Genomic DNA, 20,609 nt, shown 5'->3' on the forward strand with positions numbered 1-20,609 from the left:
CCCCCGCAACATATCCATGCCACATTTCCTAACAGTGTTTCACATTTTGGCTCATTATTCAACTTGTATGGCACCCAAGAACATGAAACATGTTTCATTCTCTTGAGAAATGTCCATTCTTTGAGAAGAATACTAAAGTCCACGCCTTCTTCCCAAATAGCGGGAGAAGAGGGGGCAAACTCCAGATTTTTATGTTTTTTTCATTGAAATTCGGTGGTCGCGCCCCCAAACCCACCATCCTCGGTTCAGTGTTCTGAATTGTACACGGTTGCATGCTCTGATGTTTTAGCTGCAAAACAAAACTTATCCGAAGTAGATTGCTCCCATAGTGCCCGAGTTATAACAATTTTCCTCCAATAATGCAAATTACCTATTTTTCGTATTTTTCCATTCTTTGAAAAGAATACTAAAGTTCACGCCTTCTACCCAAAATAGTGGGAGAAGAGGGGGCAAACTCCAGATTTTTGTTTTTTTCCATTGAAATTCGAGGGTCGCCCCCCCACACCCCCCAAGCACCCCTTCCTCGGTTTGACGTTCTGAATTGTACATGATTGCATGCTATGATGTTTTAGCTGAAAAACAAAACTTATCCGAAGTAGATTGCTCCCATAGTGCCCGAGTTATAACTATTTTCCTCCAAAGAGTGTGCGAATTTAAAATTACTGCTGAGAAGCTCGGGCAAAAGAAATTTCTGTCTCTCTCTCTCTCCTCCTGCCATCACTGGTTTCTGGCGCCGTCGTTGTCTTGCGCATAAAAGGGGCCTAAAAGTTAAGGCCGAAATTTATGAACGAGATTTCCTGTTCCCGTGCAGAGTTCCATAACGATATCTTTAAATAAATAAATAAATAAATAAAAAAAGAAGCCAATGAAGACGAAATTCGCTGACATTTCCCTGACTTTTTCTTGACACCTCAAATTCCCAGACTTTTCCCGGTTTTCCAGGTTTTCCAGGTCTGTCGCCACCCTGATATAGTATAAAAAAATTTTATGTAAATTATCTCCAATCAATTAGCAGGTTCTAGAAAACTTCAACATATTTTATATACAAAATGCTGGCAAGCACAAAAAAATAATAATAATAAATAAAAAAAAACAACACTTGATTGTAACTTTTCCAGGTTTTCGGATCTACAATGGAACCTCCATTTTATGTTTTTCAGGGGACAAGGTCAAATAACTTAAAATGCAGGAACATTTTATAGCATTTTGCTCTATTGGGACCATGAAGATTGAATGTATAATGCGGGAAAATGTAAAATTGGGGTTCCATTGTGTTTTGAAAATTCTTGATTTTTCCCCCATAGGCTGACTTCCCCGATCTTCAGGTCAGTGGGAACCATGAGAATGATATGGTTGGTGGAAAATTGTGACTCGACTTTTGAAATTTGATCTGGAAACTCTAGCATTCCACACCAACATCAGGTATTGCAACATATTCCACAACATAAATGAATGAGCAATTTTACAAACAAACCAATTACCAGTGGTAATCAGCATCAGTCAATGACAGTGGAACTTTGACTATACATTTAAATGGGACCGAGGATAAAGAACTTACAATGCACAGAAATATAAAACTTGGGAAACAAATTGCCTTATTGGAAAATGTAAAATTTGTGTTCTATCCCCAGAATAAAGAAACTTTTCAGCATGTGACTTACCTCTCCCAGACTGTGCACTGTCAACCCTCCCAGCACAATAGGGAAGACAGGTCGGCCTGTCACATCCAGAGGAATGGGCTGAACGATCTTCTTCATCTTGGACGAAGCACTCTTCTTTGCCTTTGGGTTCACCTTCAAGCTCTCTGAAAACACACATAGAGAACTGAAACATATAATTAAATATCATGGGTATGTAAAGCTAGTCATATAATAGAAGCGGTAGGTAAAAATAAATGAAGGGACAGTTAATCCAGATAAGGGTGACATGCTTTCAGAAGGACATTTGCATTAGTTCTACTAAATATTCATTTTTAGGGTTCCTGTTGCTTGTAAAGAGATTGAGTTTGCCTCCTCCTTAAATACAAACTCTAGCATCTAACTCAACAATGAAACAGATTGTTGTGTTTATTTAGTGCTCTATATCTGCAAAACTGTTTGAGCTGTTCTTCAACTATGGCTGAACTACTACACATGAAAATAGAAGGGTGTGTATTATGAATTTGTTATTAAGTTTAAGTGTCAAATATTCTTGGAAGTAATCATGTTACGAGCCCCATCTTCACAGAAATTCATGAAGCAGGAATATTGAAACAGCTCACGATACTATGCTTGTACTTTTGGGGATCCCTCCAGAAAGACATTAGCAACATGCACGAAATAAACTCTTTGAATCATGGTAGCTCATGCTGAGTGCTTGTGGTCCCAGGTTCGAATCCTGGTGACCATGCAAGGGAGTGCTGATTATGATATCATTCCAAATTTCCTTTTTTGACAAAATATGTATCAGGCTTCTTTCATTTTAATTTGATATCAATTTATGTGATTGTTGGTGATGAATGAGTGATGATGATATCAAATTTATGATTTCTGCCGAAGATAATGATACATGATCTAGAATCACAAATGAATGATGATGTATAATGAAGGAACAATGATTATACATTCCACACAAAAAGTTTGGAATATTGTTACGTTAGACAATAGGTGATAAGACACGGACTTGACAAGCAACAACACATGGTATCTGTCTGGTGGACGTTCTCATCTTTTTGCTGACATATGTCACCGTGCCTATCACCTATTGCCTAACATAACAATATTCCAAAGTTTTTGTAAGGAGTGTGTTGCTGTAATGAAAACAAAATTATAACTATACCTCGGATTTTTAGACCATAAAAAATGTTCTTTTATGTTCCTAAAACAGGTTCTAAAAATCCTAAAATAGGTCCTAAAACCCTTAAATTACACTTGAAATATTCTCATGAAGGTTCCAAAAAACTTACAAGGGTTCAAAATTCTTGAAAAATACTGATTGGGTACAAACGTTAAAACAAAATTTCAGAAGTACCATAAGAAATAGTCAAACTAAAAATAAATGTCTGATGAAGGGAGTGTGTGTTCTGAAACATTACAACAAAAAACTGTATTCTAATGCTTGTAATAACCGTAAACTACAAGAGAAATAAAATAAACATAAGAAATTTTTAATAGTTATATATACAAACCAAATATTAATTTTCTAACCAAATTTTCATTTGATTATATCAATTTCAAAATTGTAATGTAAATTGCAAAATTATTATAATGCTATATTTGTTATGTTAAAAAAAGTTTTTCACTATTTAGCTTTTACATTTATAGAGAAAGGAAAAGAAAGCTGTGTGTAAAATGTAGCACAATTCTCTCAATGTGTTTACTTTGTTAATGTCCTTTGCAGAAAATATCTGACAGACGGAAGATTATTGCAAGATATCTTGAAGTTGATTAGGTAAATCTGAGTTTGAAATTCTTATACAATTTACAATTTTTCATAGATTATTATATCACGGAACATTTGTGACTTGTGTTTAAAGATATATTTTGAGACTGAGTATGTGAAATGGCAAATGTAAACTTCGCACCTTCAATTAAATACTTTAATTGAATTGAATTAGAACAGTGTGGCGATGATTGTTTTCCAACTGGGGGGGGGGGGGGGGGCAAGGAGAGCTCACTTTCCCTTGGTATGGATCGACCACAAGGAAAAAAAACCTTGGGACGAGAAGTCCCCGTGCAGCTTTCCCTTCTTTCCTCCACCTCGGACCATAAGGAAGCATGGTCAACTCTCCCCCCCCCCCTACTCGCGGGGGTACGGTGCACAGGAACCGCGGGTCTGCGCAGGTTGTTTTGCTCGTGGTTCCACTATAGATAAGGTTTAGCACAGTGTAGGGGCAAAAGTGGTAAAAAGTGAGGGCACTGCATTAGAATGTTTGGATATATTGAATCTCACCAACCCTTTATATTGTAAATATGATTGTGTGTGAATCTGTGTGGGTTGTGAGAGGCCACCCACATATGTAAAATTGAAATGGAGAAAACATCTGCTTGTACCTTTGAATTTTTGGAAGGTTCACATTGGAAAGTGGAAATTATACTTGAATTTTATCATGGTCTTAGGGTGGTTACCCTGAATACATAACAATCTTTTTCATGTTATCCACAGTTAAACTCTGCTCTTTGTCTGTGAGGTTCATCTTATATGCTGAAAATGACCTTTCAACAGGAACATAATCAGTGGTGCACATTTGTTGAATGCTGAAACCTACTTAGCAAAGCGTGAATGCCACAAAGCACCGAAATGATGCAAATGTGAGAAACACCACACGTTTGCACTTTGGACCATGCAGGTAACATTGAGCCAGATATATTGCTTTGTTAAGAGCTCTGAAAAAACATCATGGGCTTTGTGGGAGGGAAATCGACAAAAAGTATGTTTCAAACACATTAGTCATTGAAATTTAAAGTACATTTAACTTCCAATTAAAAAGATTATAATAAAATAAAGTAAATAATTAATATCATCATATATATCTCATTAATTATTATAATAATTACCTCAATTGAAATAATATTATCCACACCAAACCGAGCAAATACCTCTGTGATATAATCCTGTAAAACCTTAAAAAATATATAAAAACCTAAAAAAAATGTTTCATTTAGGCACATAAACCTATAATAGGTTCTAACAAGCAAAATAGGTTATTTTAGGCTCTATAAAACTTCATCAGCTGTTGCATTTTTTAATGAGACACTGATGTAACTTGTTATTTCTTATTTACCTGCAAAGGCAAAAATTGGCTAAAAACCTAAAATACGAGGTAAAATTATAACAAAAGTTATGTATATTTCATGAGACAAGTAACCCTAAATGAACTTCTGGATATCTTGGAAGAAAGAAGTAGTGCCAGAAACTACTTTTGATACTGTCTATAAATCCTACTGCTGATTTAGCAGATGATTCCTGTGACAAAAATACTCCATCAATTGATGATGTTCCAGCAAAATAAACTAAATGCACCAGCGATTATATGTACAGAACTGTGAATTCTGAATCATTATGGATAGCATCAACATTTGGACATGGATAAGATCTCAGAGCAATACAAGACATCATCCAATAGAAGAAAACCAGGAACTATCCCAATTGTTTCGTATCTAGCAAAAAAGAAACCAGGGAAGGCGCCACCCAAGTATATTTGGAAGAAGGAACATCTGCCGGAATTAGATGCAAACTGGCCTCCGTTCTACACAGAAAAGTATACAAGGAGCAAACATTGTTGAAATACTTTGAATTGTTATTTGATTAAAAAAATATTGATCTTAAGTTGACTGTTGACATATCATAACCAATATATAGCAAAATGGAAGAGGTTTGGAAATCGTCTGCAGATGAAACTGAATGTTTTATTCCAATATTATTTCTTAGTGGACATGTTGAAGTACCATCCAGGGTATGAATCTTATATACTCTACCTATGTAAGATGCCACTCACTGTATCAAATGTACTATTCTACTCCATGTAGCTTTGCTGTATCTAGTATCGCACAAATTAAATATATTTCCTCACATAAAATACTAAATTTTCTGAACAAAAAGGCACATGCATGAGTAATACACATTTATACGTTAGGTATAATGGTGAATTTGGCTGACATCCTTCTAAAAGAATGGCCATTTCTCAAAAACTAATTAGCTGATGACACTGAAAATTTGACAAAAAATAATTCTGCCTTATCTGGGTTAACAATAATCAGAGAAGGAGTGAAAAATTAAATATACGAGGGCAATTCGGAAAAAAAACAACCTCAGTTTGCACATGTGCAAGAAATAGCCGGGGATAGCAACGTCAGTCCTGTGGCATTGTGCGTAGTAGTTCAATAGGCAGTGAGCCGTGGAAGGAGTAGGTTTTGTTGCAGTTGACTCGTCCACTATAACAACTGAAAATGAACGCTCTAATAGAAAATTCCACCAAATGTGAAGTGTGTGCAGTAATACGATTTCTCTGTGCGGGGAAAAAAAAAACTTTTGGCAGATGCAAATCATCGCGAACTGTGTAATGTTTACGGACCAAACGTGATGAGTGAAGGTGTTGTACATGGATGGTGTCGCATGTTTAAAGATGGACAAACTGACGTGCACGATGCCGCAAGAAGTGGGCGCCCATCTGTAGTCAGCAATGAACTTGTGCAGGAAATTGACAAAACGGTCCGTGAAGTCCATCGGTTCACAATATCTGAACATACTCTTTACTTTACCAAAATTTCTCGGACTGTTTTGTGCGATGGTGACAGAAAAGTTGGGATACCACAAGTTCTGGGCTTGTTGTGTTCCAAAACTCCTTTCTGAGGAGCACAAAAAAAACACCGAATGGGTTCTTTTTTGGACTTTCTCTCGTGTTATGCCGAGGAAGGAGAACAATTTCTGAGGAGCACAAAATAACACCGAATGGGTTCTCCTTTGGACTTTCTCTCACGTTATGCCGAGGAAGGAGAACAATTTCTTAACAGAATTGTGATCGGCGATGAGACCTGGGTGTCGTACGTGAACTCTGAAACCAAACAGCAATCAATGGAGTGGGGTCATACGCATTCACCAAAGAAACCAAAAAAAGCTCGGCAAACATTGTCTGCCAGAAAGTTTATGGCAACAGTCTTCTGGGATGCCAAAGGAATACTGCTAGTGAAGTTCATAGAGCGTGGTTCAAGCATCAGAAGTCTACTGTGAAACGTTACGACAACTCAGTTAAGCCATCCAGAACAAGCGTCAGGGCATGCTGAATTCCGGTGTGGTGTTGGTTCATGATAATGCTTGCCCGCACACTGCACTCAAGAAATTTTGGAGCAGTTCCGTTGGGATGTTTTTGATCATCCTCCCTATAGCCAGATTTGGTGCCAAGCGACTACCACCTCTTCAGGCACATGAAACAGTGGCTTGCGTCGCACCGCTTTGACAATGACAATGTACTTCACGATGCTGTTAGAGGGTGGCTTCATTACCAGGTGGGGGATTTTTTTGTAGAAAGAATTTTAAACCTTGTAAAACGTTATGACAAGTGCCTCAATTTGAATGGTGATTATGTCGAAAAGTAATGTAATGTTGTACTTTTCTAATGTGTATAATAAAAGTTCTGTATCTACGAGTGACTGTCATTGATAACCAAATGGCAGCTTGTTTTACGAATTGCTCTCATATCTTCGTTGCCTCCAAGGGATTTCCAAGCAGTATGAAATGATATTTTCTACTGGCACTTCATTTCTTGATGATAACAGTTCAGGAAGATTTTCATATTCTGCAGTGCTGGGACCATTAAGTGGATGTATAATGAAGGATAATACAGGGTAATTCAAAATGAATGATACAGTCATGTTAGAAAAATCTGTCGAATGGAACTTCTCTAACTCCAATGTCTTACAAAATTATGTTGGTAGCTCTGAAACAAGGAAGTGTTGTGAAATATATGATCCTCCAATCAGAGTGAAGTTTGATCCGGAGAAGCAGGAGGCGTGACTCACAGTCTTGTCCACAGAAAGTTCAACCAATGCAGCATTTTCAAATATGCGATAACATCCCCATTGGTTAAATATTGTTTCAATAACATGATTACTTTGTCGCTTTAATTGCCTTTAATCGTTTCAAAATAGTATTAAATTGTCCCAATTATAGTTCACGAACTTAATATATGTATTCATGTATGTGTTTGACAATCATATATCACTCATTAGAACAATTTTCACTGCAATTATTATTGACATTCATAGCACCTTTATTTAATTTGCTACAAAGGAGCATTTGGGTGTGTTGTTTATAAAGAGGTGGGTGGGGATTATACAGTATGTCCGAGAAAAAATATACCAATAAAGAATTTAAATAACTCAACAATCGTTAACGACAGAAATGTCAAATAAAGTTTATTTGGAAGAGAAAATCATAGAGTTTTTTTAAACCAAAGAACAAGAAAAAAATTTCACCTTAGTAGATCTCAATGTGTGCTCCTTTGGTGGCGCGACACACATCAAGGCAGTACTCAACCTCCATCCAAGTGTTCTTCAACATTTGATGAGTGACGGAGCCACATGCATCGATAATACTTTCACGGAGATCATTGAGGTCTTGCACAGGTGTTTGGTAAACCTAGTCTTCACATAACCCCAAAGGAAAAAAGTCCAAAGGAGTCAAGTCTGGTGACCGTGCTGGCCATTTATTGGGTCCACCCCTCCCAATCCAATTACCAGCGAAATTGTTATTAAGGAAGTTAGTAACACAACGGGCATAATATGGGGGGGGGGGGCATCCTGCTGAAACATGTACCCAGGAGGTATACAAGGTACAGCATACTGTTGCAACATTTGCAGGTAACTTGCACCTGTAACTGTAGCTTCCTCAAAGAAAAAGGGCCCAATTATGGAATCTCGTGTCAAACCACACCACACATTCAACTTTGGACTGTCGCATTCATGTTCAATAACTGCATGGGGATTCTGCTCACCCCATATTCTACAGTTATGCCTATGCACTTTTCCGGAAATGTGGAAGGTAGCCTCATCTGAAAATGTTACGCGTGTCAGAAATCCATTGTCATCATCAATGCGTGATAGCACTTCACTAGCATAATCAAACCTAGCAGGTTTCTGAACAAGCTGTAACTCGTAGGCTCTAAGCCTTAACCTTTTATGTACGATATCATGCACAGTAGAACGTGGAATTTGAAGTTGAGAACTAGCACGTCTCACAGATTTACGCGGGCTTCTCTCGAAAGCTTCCTGAACTGCAACCACATGCTTCCGACCACTACCTTTCTTCCTCAACAAAGACCCTGTTTCCAGCAATTGTTTATGCCATTTAACAATGTAATGACGTTCTGGTGCTTCCTGTCCATATTGTTGCCGGAATCTCCTTTGCACCGTTACAGGAGACTTCAATTCTGCAAAATCAAAAGCAGCACTCAACCTTCTGACGAACAGTAAACGGTGCCATTTTACAGACTACTCACGAACAAAGCCACGCATGCGCTTAATTATGTTACGATTTTTTCCCTTCTGGTGGTAAAAAAAATTCCTTTCTTCCCTCTTCCAAATAAACGTTATTTGACATTTTTATCGTTAACAATTGTTGAGTTATTTAAATTCTTTATTGGTATATTTTTTCTCGGACACACTGTATTTCTAATGCACACTGAACGAATTGGTCTTAACTTATAATCATGCTGTATGAAGGATCGAACTCGTGGGGTAGTGGTTATCGCACTGGGTTGTCACTCTAATGGTCATAGGTTCAAATCGCCATGGTGGCAAAAACTTTTCGTAAGCTTTATTCATTCCCATTGTTACTATTTGAATTAGTCTTCTTTGAAATTAACAACGAAAGATTATACAATTAACTCTCTCTCTTTCAAAATGGAAAGATGAGGATAGGTTTCTTATTATAAGAATTGGTAATTCTAGTGGTCTCAACTCATCTAAAATCCAAAATACTAGATCGGCGTTATTTTCCTACTGAATTCTAAGTCCACTTTATGCACAGATAGGATAATTGGGCCTGGACCTACAGTTTAAAGTGAGATACGAACCACTATGTGTCTCCAATTGTTATCCTGCACAGAACTTAAACAAACAGCTCCCCGCCCCCATTTCTAAAACATTTACATTAAATATGGTATTTATAAGAAAATCATTAATGATTTGCTTGTTTTTATTACTTAACGTCAAATAAAACATTTTCTACAATCACCTCTTCGTCCCATCTCTCCCAATATCTTTCTGTCCCTCTCTTTTCCCCCTCCCCCCACACACATGTATCAAAATAAATATTTTCTTAGGCTTGTATGTGTATAAATATAACATTAAATACCCCCAAAATAAGATTTATTTTCTACTTTCCGTCACCCCTCTCCCACTCCCACAACCCCTCATTATTATTGGTGTTCGCCAGACCATAGTGGTAATGTATCAACGTCTTGTAATCATTGTATTTTCTTTCAGCTGTGGTTCCCTCTTTTCGTGAAAAATAACAAATTAACCTAATCATTAACTCACCAAATAAAAATGCATCTCTAAATTAATTAATGAAAACTGTTATTACACCCAAACCACACTATTTTATTGTAAATGAAATGTCATCTCACGTAGTGAAAACAATGTGAAAATTGTTCTAATGAGTGATATATGATTAATAGTTTTTCTTGTATGTACGCATTTTCTACAATCACATTATAGATAATGGGTACAAAGAAAAATAAGATATATGATTGTCAAACACATACATGAATACATATATTAGGTTCGTGAACTATAATTGGGACAATTTAATACTATTTTGAAACGATTAAAGGCAATTAAAGCGACAAAGTAAACTTTTGCGCAATCTTTCTGCTGATTCATGTTATTGAAACAATATTAAACTAATGAGGACGTATCTCATATTTGAAAATGCTGCATTGGTTGAACTTTCTGTGGACAAGACTGTGAGCCACGCCTCCTGCTCCTCCGGATCAAACTTCACTGTGATTGGAGGATCGTATATTTCACAACACTTCCTTGTTTCAGAGCTACCAACATAATTTCATTAGACATTGAAGGTAGAAAAATTCCATGCCACAGCTTTTTCTAACATGACTGTACCATTCATTTTGAATTACCCTGTATAAAATCATAAAATCAGGCCTTAACTGTATCTATGTGCAAGAGAGAGAGGGATAGGGGGTGGGGGCAGCATTGTTACCAAATATTCCAAATGTAAGATTATGTGGTTGTGTCTCCATCACATATTTGTCACCAGAGCCAAACATTTCATGGCAAGGGGGGGGGGGGGGGTGGCTGCTTCCAATAAGTGTACAATCTATTTTTACTTCTAACAGTATAAAAACTTAAACTGAATGCTAGTGGTCATGTCATTGAAGAAATAACAATTTTTGTACCACAAACATTGTTCACTTTAATATTTAGGTGTTACTTCTCAATGAAGTAAAACGTGTTCCTTTTTTTAGATTTTGCTTTAAGTTCACTTTATGAACATATAGGCTAATTAGGACTGGACTTACAGTTTACAGTGGGATCCAAGTGCTCTCTACCTACACTGGGTATCTGAACAAAGGAAAATGTTGCCAAAAAAGCATTATACATAATGGGTACAAATAACAGTTTTCTGCAAAAGCAAATTACAAGTAATTGCATAAAATAAGTAGCACAAATAACCTTGCAACACGGGCAAGAACCATGATTTATAACTTAAGCACGTTGCATGTACACGAGACATATGAAGAATACTTACCCAAAATCTCCGAGGCTAGCTTCTTTTTCACAGACACTTTCTTGCTTCCTGATGCATCCTGGGAAGTGGTTGACGGAGGACTGTATCCTGGAACTTGGGTTCTTGGGAACTGGGCCTGAAGCTGGTTCTCCATGTCTACAAGTCATGAGACAGAAAATGCTAAAATACTACAAACATGTTATTCTGCAAAATGCTTGCAAATATTTACTTTCTGATTAAATATGTATTTAATACGGAAATGACAGATCTGATATCCAATACATGAACTAATTATGATGGAAGAGAAAGATAACATCACTGGACCAGTGTCAGAAGAAACTTTTTCAAGTCTGGGTATTTATTTTCTTAGTCACTATAAAAAAAAAACTACGGGATTTGTTGGTTTGACTATGAGTGTGACTACATAGGCAATTTGTAAACATTTACGTTACAAAAATGGCAAAATTTGAGCCAGGGTTGTAATCTGTAAAATTCCAATATTTAATCTCTAGCATGTGGCTGAAATACAGTGGAATCCCGATTTTAAGATCCCGGTTTTTACATTTTCCTGCAATATACATTCAATCTTTATGCTCTCAACACAGCAGAATGTTGTAAAATTTTCTATGATTTTGCGTTTTCCTTCATTTTCAGTTTTTGCAGCTTGATTCTCTGGAAAATGTAAAATCAAGGTTCCACTGTACATGAATCCTGCCGCAAGTTTTCCACCCAGCACCACATGGCAGCAACTAATGCACCATTTCTTCAAAACTACACATGATATTTCAGTTTAGTCTTCTTTGTTCATTTGTATACATACGAAGGTTTGACGTACTTGAATTACAAAGCAATATATCCATTGCTAACAAGAGCAACTTGAAAATGTTGTTACTATCCTCAAGTAATGTGGGATAGATCTTATAAAATGGGCTATAACCCTCCAACCAGCACTTTTTGCTGATATCATCACCTTTACATGTAATGATGAGAACAAAATAACATTTTATCAATCTGCGAAAATTAGGAACACAGCAGGAAATGTACAATTTTTTAAATTTCCCTAAAATTATGACTTTTGAAAATGTTGCATAATTTCTGTTTTTTTTTAAAAAAAATTGAGGAATGGGCATTACATGCTCTCAAAAAGTGGTCATTTGTTGTGCTTCCCTGCAAAGTGTCCATTGGGCGAAATTCTGGAATTTCTTCTTCAAGAAGTATCACTTTATTCTCAATGCAATTTTGCATGATTGTAGGAATGTACCACTGCTACATACTACATTGTTTCGTTCAGTTCACTTTGGTTTATGTTGGTGGTCATAAGGCCATGTCGAATACTATTTATTTCTAATTTTCAATTTTCTTCTTGGTATTCCTCTAACTTTAATTATTGGGAAGCTACCAAACGGTAAAGATTAAGATGCAGATAATGTTCGTTAAAAGGTATAAATGTAGTTGCAACCAGGGAGTCGTAACGTAACAAAATGGAACGGTATTTTCAATTATGGTTTCCGTTACGTTATAACCAGAAACAGAATAACTTTTTTCGTGAACAGAAACGTTACCTCAGGTATATGAACATTACGTTACAGGTGTGCATAACGGTACCGAACCATAACTGATCTCTAAAGGAGTAGGTCTTCACGTGACACTTTAACGTTACATCCATTGCCGGCAACCAGTAACGTTACAGGGTAAGAAAGAGGTTCGTCACGTATTGACTAGTAACTTTAGTGTGTGTGGAATGTGATAGTAACGTTACAATTAACCAGTAACTTAATTGAGGTCATGGCTGTAAAAACGTTACACTCCTTTTTTCAAAGCAACAACGTTATTTATAGCTGGTATGATACAGACGTTCCGATGTGCAATACCGTGTCCGATGCCGTGTTCCGGAGAGAATAACATAGGTCTCTCGTATAATTGTGCTCGTTACTTTTGTAACGTTACAGTTCTTTTCCTCCACAAAAGTCTGTTTCGAAAAAGTGATACACATATCCGTTACGAATAGCAAATACCGTTATCGAAGGCGTTTTCGAAGAAGCTTCATAATTATGATCGGCAGCATATTAACATTACAGTACTTTGACCCCTTGAAAGTCACTAAGTTATAATACGTATTTTCGTTTTGGATGTCAGTGAAAAAATTAAATTGTAAAACAAAACGTTTGAAAATATCAGTAAACAAGATTCGGTGTGACTAAAGTTCTGGTTATTGGAATTTACTTATTAACTATGTATTTATCACAAATATATTTATTTTCTGCATACTTAATCGCTTTATGTGAATTTGTTCTAATTTGATTATTTATGCTAGATGAATTTTAACATGTACGTTCACTTTATACGATAGCAAAGCAAACGTTTGTTGAGGGAAAACGTTTATATCTATCTATCTCTCTCTCTCTCTCTCTCTCTCTCTCTCTCTCTGTCTCTCTCTCTCTCTCTCTCTCTCTGTCTCTCTCTCTCTCTCTCTCTCTCTCTCTCTCTCTCTCTCTCTCTCTCTCTGTTTACATGTATTACATATTTTTCTTTAAAAAAATACAGTTGTTTGGCGATGAGAATGATTCGTGCTTAGATTAAGTTGCTGAAGGACGAAACATAAAGGACCAACCATGGTCGAGCCAAAAAATCAACCGTGCCACGCGTTCGTCCACCTAAGCGAGAGGCAAGCTTTCTCCTATCGGAAGACGAAAAATAATTGCTTGCTGCGCGACCTTGAGAAGGCGAACAGAACTGATAGCAGCAGCACCACGCAAAATCTGAATCCTGAAACTTTGTACACGTGACCTTCGATCACGAAGCATCCGAGTAGACAACGCCTTGGGGCTATATGAAAGGCACTTTTGGCAAGTAGAAAATGCTTAGAAACGAAATGTTAGATGTAATTGTTGTACGAAACAAACGACACCGCGTTTGTGCAACTGGTCTGTAGCTAGACAGGGCCATTGGACTCTCAAGAAGGCAAGAATTGTATGGAAAGTGATTATCAAAACTAAGCGAATAAAAGGACAGTATATTTATCATTTACAAGGGCCCTCATCCGCTTACAATTTTGAAAATTACTTTCAGTAATTCTTGTCTTCTTGGACAGGAGGTGCATTAAACTTTTTGGTGTAGAAACAGACAGAACGCCCGCCTACCTACCACGTTTGAAAGAAGGGCATAGACAGACAAGAAAGTAATTTTCAAGAACGCAAGAACGGCAGTCGACATGGACATTGAGCAACGTGTGACTGAGAAATACAATCGGAACAAAGGACAAGATTATTCAAGAAACAGTAATTTTATAAAACTTCCTATCATTAACTCAAACTCAGTTCATCCTTTTATCCTCTTTTGTTTGTTATACTTTTGTATTATTCATGTTTTATATCGCTTTTCTGCCACTTGTAGATAATCGCGACGATGAAGATGAATGATGATCATATTAAATCTATGAAGGGATGCTTACAAAAAAAAAAAAAACAGCCATGCCCAGATGTCTACTCGAACTTGAAATGTTTGGTACCGAGTGTATGAGTGGATCACTAAACGACTTCGGCCTTCGAGGCTACGGTTTCAGTTGCAACATGCAGTATAATTACGTTTCTACTACTCTGAATTGACCAAAGCATGTGGTATGTATCCTTCCTTTTACTTAAAAAGCCCCCTTGATACATGAGATACTACAAATAATTTCAGGCATACCCTCGAATTCTGATTGCCTGGTACTTTTTTTTTTAACTAAGTAATGAAGTGACGTTTATATTTATATTAGGCCTACGACTAGCTCGAACTAAAAACTCTTGTGAAATACTGTGTATATGTTATCCTTGTGAAGTGAGGAACTTCATATTTTGCTAACAAAATATGTATGAAAAATTATATTTGTAGCTACTACTTGAAGAATTCAAATTATTATTATGATGGAATTTCAACTTACGTATACTCTGCATATAATGTGTTATCGGAGAGGAGTTTTTGTCTCGCAGTCAATATATTTTTAGTTGAGGAACTCGAGAGTAAGTTGGAAATATATAATGACCCACGTTGTGGTGTGCTGTTCGATTAATCAGAATTGGAGTGAGAGAAATCTGTACTTAACTTCATTCAACACGTCAATTTGTAACTGTGAATGATTTAGCAGGAAATCAGTCTGCTATTGTTGTAAGTAATAAATGGAAATATATATATTTTCTACTCGAGTAGGAATCCGCAGCCGTTATCCAATCAATCAGTTTATGTGTGTGAAACTTCTGTCTAGGAAAGCTACATACAATTTGCTTTTAATAACAGCAGCTTCAAAATAACCTATCCATTCTTGTCATGCCAAGTAATGTTTGATTTTGATTTGTTATATTTAACTTTGGTTTTATGCCGCTTTTGGCTAATCGCGAAGACGAGCATGGGTGATGAAATGACAAAATTGATGAAAGGACATCACAAAGAAAATAATGCACAGGCTGTGATCCGAACTCGGAACCTGTGGCGTCGTATTGCACTGTGCTAACCACTCCGCCACGGAGCTCAAAGTAATGTTTGACCATACATTGTTCATGAAATAAAAACATACCATATACAGTGGCTCACATTAGTAATCAAATACGTAGCATCTTGCTGCATTTCTTCACAATATTTGAAAATTAACAACATGTACATAAATATAAACGATGGTGAAATATTTGTACTCATTTCTTAAAGTTATATGTAACTTTTTTTTTAAATTTTGGGTGCGTCAGCACTTCGGCTATTTTGCACCCGCTACGTTATACGGGGTGCAGCCCCTTACCATAACAAATAACATAACTGTAATGTCGCATAACAAAAATATTAAAATATTCTGACAGGTTAAAAGCTGAGGCTGTAAAGAGGCACTCAGCGCATATGACAGAAAGCAGAACACACAGAATTATACTGGCCATAGGGCCAGTCGCCAGAGTCTCGTTAGTCTGCAAAGAGCAGTCCAGGGTGTACTACGTGGAATGAAGTTGAGGATTGGATGTAATACGTGGAAGGTCACCCCTTACACCCCTGTTACGTTTTCAAATCTGAAAATAGTTATTTATGTTTGGGTGTGAAAAAAGAGATCACTTTAATATTCAGTCAAATCGTGAAAGCCTTCTGTTTCTGTTAAGCTACGTTACCATTCTGACAAGTTCCAGACCCATGACGTGCAACATGTGCCGGCGCATGTTGCGCGTCATTCAGTGCACTGTTTCCAATTCAAACCTACTTCTGCAAAATACGCCCGCAACAGCACCAGAGTGCAGGACTTGAGTGTAGCGTTGTTCCATTATGCTTTAGAGTAGTCAGTGTTTCTTTTCTTGTATTGTAATAATTTGGTAGTGATTTAACTTGTGTAAAGATGAACAATACAACTATGGCGGGTTTTGTGGTTATGGCAGGCGCGTACCATGAACTTGTAAAAATAAGAGGCGAAAACGACCTAGATGGTGGATTAGAAGTTTTCTAGCGAAAAGAAATTCGGAAGGAGCATATAACTCGTTGATGAGAGACTTACGTCTTCAAAGTGGATACGAAAACTTTGTAAGAATGACTGTAAGTGATTTTGCATTGTTATTAAATCTTGTTGGACCACAGATTGTAGTCGCGTCGTCTGTTTCTACTCTAGTGCGCATGCCCCAGGAACTTGCTGCAGGCTGTTTCCATTGTCCGCGGCGCATGTTGTGCGTATTAATTGTTGGGGCAATTTTGTCCCCGGCACTTGCACCGCGGCATGTTGCAGACAGTTTCCATTTCAACAAATGCTTGACACATGCAGCGTCGCATGCCGCGCGTCATGTTGCACGGCAAATTTGTGGTAATAGAAACGAGGCTTTACATAGTTTTTTTTACTGGTCAACTACAGTGCGGGGAAGGAACAATTGATGCTACTTCCTGACTACATTTGTTACCAGTAGCTGCATTGCTCCCTGACTGAAGTACGAGAAAAATGGGTAACAAAAACAAAAATACAACATTTGACGAATGGCAGCTATTTATGTTTACCGTACCTAACCAAAGGGTACAGGGAAATTGAAAATGTTAGGTAGTACATGTAAGCGTACCGTGGGTGATGCAATAAAACGTAATGAAAAGCAAAATGAGGTAGATTCCGTATCTCAGAAAATTCAACCAAGAGAAATAGGAGAACGAAATGAACGAGCTTCAGTATAAAAAATCAAGACCCTTTCCTCATCCCCACCCCCTTTCCAAACCAAGAGCTCCGAAAGCAGCTGTGCAACTTGGAGCAGGCATTGGGACTGCTGTACGGTTCAGTAGCGTTTCGTCCGAAAGCGAAATTTCTGGAAAAATGCTACAGTTCGTCTGCGACGGTTTAATGAGTTGCGTTTCGTTCTAGCCTGGCTGATGATGAGTCACACCTTGACTAACCACTGGCAGCGATGGAATTGGTGACTAGTATACCTCGGTTTACAACTTTTAAAACTACATTGCATAGACAGCGGAGTGCAGACTCAAGACAAATTGTCGAGAGAGAGGTCCCGGGTTCGATACCCGGTGGACGCACAAGTGGTTCGGATCCCACTTTAAACTGTAGGTCCAATCCCTATTAGCCTTAATGTGCATAAAGTGGACTTAAAACAACAAATCAAATCAAAACAAATCGTCGAGAGGAAGTGAACTTGGATCTAGAAATTTTAGTCATGTCAGATGGCAACACTTTCTTACTATCTGACAACTATGAAGGTGAGATTTGCAATTTCCAGAGGGAAAGAAATATTAAAACAACAAAAAGATATTTTCTTGGATGGAGCATTTAAGAGTGTTAGCAAGGATGGTAGCCCTCGGACGAAACGCTACTTGGTCAGGTAACCGTAAGTTGCCTGTTCCTGGAATTCGGACGCGAAACGCTACGCCACGTGCTGTACACCTGGCGGTTCAGAAAGCGAAGATGAGCATGTGCGACGAATGCTGAAACTGATGAAGGGACACACACAGAGAACACTCATGTGCAGGTCGGGATTCGAAACCGGGACCCCTGGCGTCGTAGTGCGCTGTGCTAACCACTCTGCTACGTAATATTTTTATTTACTCATTTTTAGCTACTTCCTTTTAAACTTACTAACTCTCTAGCTTTCTTAAACCCGAAGGTTCATGGCTGCAGCAACACAGGCCTTCCATCTGTCCCTATCTTGAGCAAGATCTATATACTCTTTTCCATCCCTACCGATTTCCTTTAGGTCATCTCAACGTTGTCCCTCCATCTTGGTCTTGGCCTTCCTATAGGTCTCTTACCATCAGGTTTCCCAAAAAGAATCCTATAAACTCCTCTTTCCTCTCCCATTCGTGCCATATGGCCTGCCCACCTAAGTCTTGATTTAATCATTCTAATAACATCTGGACATGAATACAAATTATGTAGTTCTAAATTATGGAACCTTCTCCACTCACCTGTCTCCTCATCCCTTTTAGGTCCAAATATTTTCCTAAGGATCTTATTCTCAAATACTCTCAATTTATGTTCGTCTTTCAATGTAAGGGACCAAGTTTCACACCCATACAATACGAGTACTGCATACAAAATTACTGTTTTGTATATTTTAACTTTTAGTTTCTTAGTTATTAAACTAGAAGACAAAAGTTTATGAAGAGAGAAGTAACATGCATTTCCTGAATTAAGCCTACTTTTTATTTCCTCTTTAATATAATTTTCATTGGTTAATATTACTCCTAAGTATTTGAATTTGGAAACTGGTTCAAACGAGTTGTTATCAATAATTAGATTTTGATTATTACCTAACCCTTGGTTTCGGCCTGTAAGCATATATTTAGTTTTCTCTTTGTTAACTTCCAAACCTATGTCTTTAGCAGTTTTGAAAAGTATTTTAGCATTATTCTTAATTGTATTTATATCATCCCCTAATAAGTCTACATCATCTGCATATGCTAACAACTGAGTCACACCATTTAATTTTAGTCCTTCCTTAGTTTCTGTTACCTTCCTAACAGAATATTCTAAGGCAAAATTAAAGAGCAATGGATATAATGCATCTCCTTGTTTCAACCCATCATGAATTGTAAATTTGTCAGACACATAAATACCCACACGAATTTTACTTTCTGTTTCACTGGTGCATACTTTTATCATATTAACAAGCTTCTTAGGTATTCCAAATTCGACTAATATATTATATAATTTATCTCTTTTGACCGAATCATATGCTTTTTTGAAATCAATGAATACCTGATGGACATTTTGATTATATTCCCACTTTATTCAAGTGACTTCCTTTTACCTACGCTAAAAAAAAGAAATTAAAAAAAAATGAATATGTCTTTTTTTCAACATGTCCATTGAGAATGTAAATGATCTGTCCATTTGTTTATTTTGTCAGGAAATCTTTAAAGTTTGACATTATAGTTATTGGACCTTTGTCGCCATTGCACTGAAAGTTTACATCATTGCAAAGGTTGATACATCTATCTACCAGATAGAACACTGGAATTGAATGAGATTAGGTAGTTGTTCTGTAATGGAGGTAACACAATTCCGTTATAACTTTGTCATTCGGTAAAATAATCGATTACTTTGATTTCACTATTATTCAAAATGTATCTATCTGTTAAAAGCAAAAGTAAGAACCGAAGTCCACCATGCCAGCAACGCTACTACTTCTAAGCAGCTCCCACAATTGACTGAGGTTAGAATGAAAGTTTGTCTTGTTTTAAGTTCAGTTGTATGCACAGATAGGCTAATTGGGAGTGGGCCTACAGTTTAAAGTGGGAAATGAACCACTGTGCCTCCACCAGGAATCGAACCCGGTTAGAATGCAAGTGGTTTCTCATACTCAGATGGCAATTGTAGTTGATTGAGGGAAATTGTAGGCTGCAATTGTTTCATCTCTTATCGTCTGATGTCTACATACAAGCAATTTGGTATATTGAGTGTGTTTTTCGTTCATCTACGCAATATGGCAGCAGCTGTGGAGCAAATTGTGGTTTTGCATTAAAGGGAAGACACGCGAATACCACTACTCACTCTTGCATGCAGTGATCGAAGTGGTAGTTTGTAGCTAGGGTGAAACGAGCCTTGGAAATCGGTCGGGAAGTTGTTTGTTATTGTTTCACATAATTTGTAGGTAGTCACACGTAGTCTGAGAAACAGAAAAGTCACACATACAAGAACCTTGCTTGCAGGCCACGGATAATAATCCTGGGGAAGTGGCACTACCAGCTCCTATTTTCCAAAATTTGGCACGTTAGGTATTCCACCAGATGTGTCATTTGGGTATGATACATTTTTATTATATGCCTGTGGAGATTCGAACAGTGTTCTCGGCTTGCAAGCCAGCTTAAATCGGCGTTAGCGTCCAATGTTTTGAGCGCATACATTGTTCCCATCATAAGGTAGAGAGTGTCCTGCTTAGAGCAATGTATGC

General features: G+C 37.4%; 1 protein-coding gene across 1 annotated transcript in view; it reads right to left on the minus strand.

Annotated features, from left to right (window-relative positions):
- The window catches only part of LOC145991372 (transforming growth factor beta regulator 1), a 95,545-nt gene that overhangs the window by 43,561 nt on the left and 31,375 nt on the right, over positions 1-20,609 (minus strand). Inside the window, exons 4-5 of the mRNA XM_083127365.1 lie at positions 11,251-11,385; positions 1,662-1,804 (exon numbers count right to left, since the gene is read on the minus strand). Of these exons, the coding sequence (XP_082983491.1) occupies positions 1,662-1,804; positions 11,251-11,385 (278 nt within the window). The remainder of the gene's footprint in view (positions 1-1,661; positions 1,805-11,250; positions 11,386-20,609) is intronic.

This window comes from Lepisma saccharinum, chromosome 8 (genome assembly GCF_977018435.1).
Source record: "Lepisma saccharinum chromosome 8, izLepSacc3.1, whole genome shotgun sequence".
NCBI lineage: Eukaryota > Metazoa > Arthropoda > Insecta > Zygentoma > Lepismatidae > Lepisma > Lepisma saccharinum.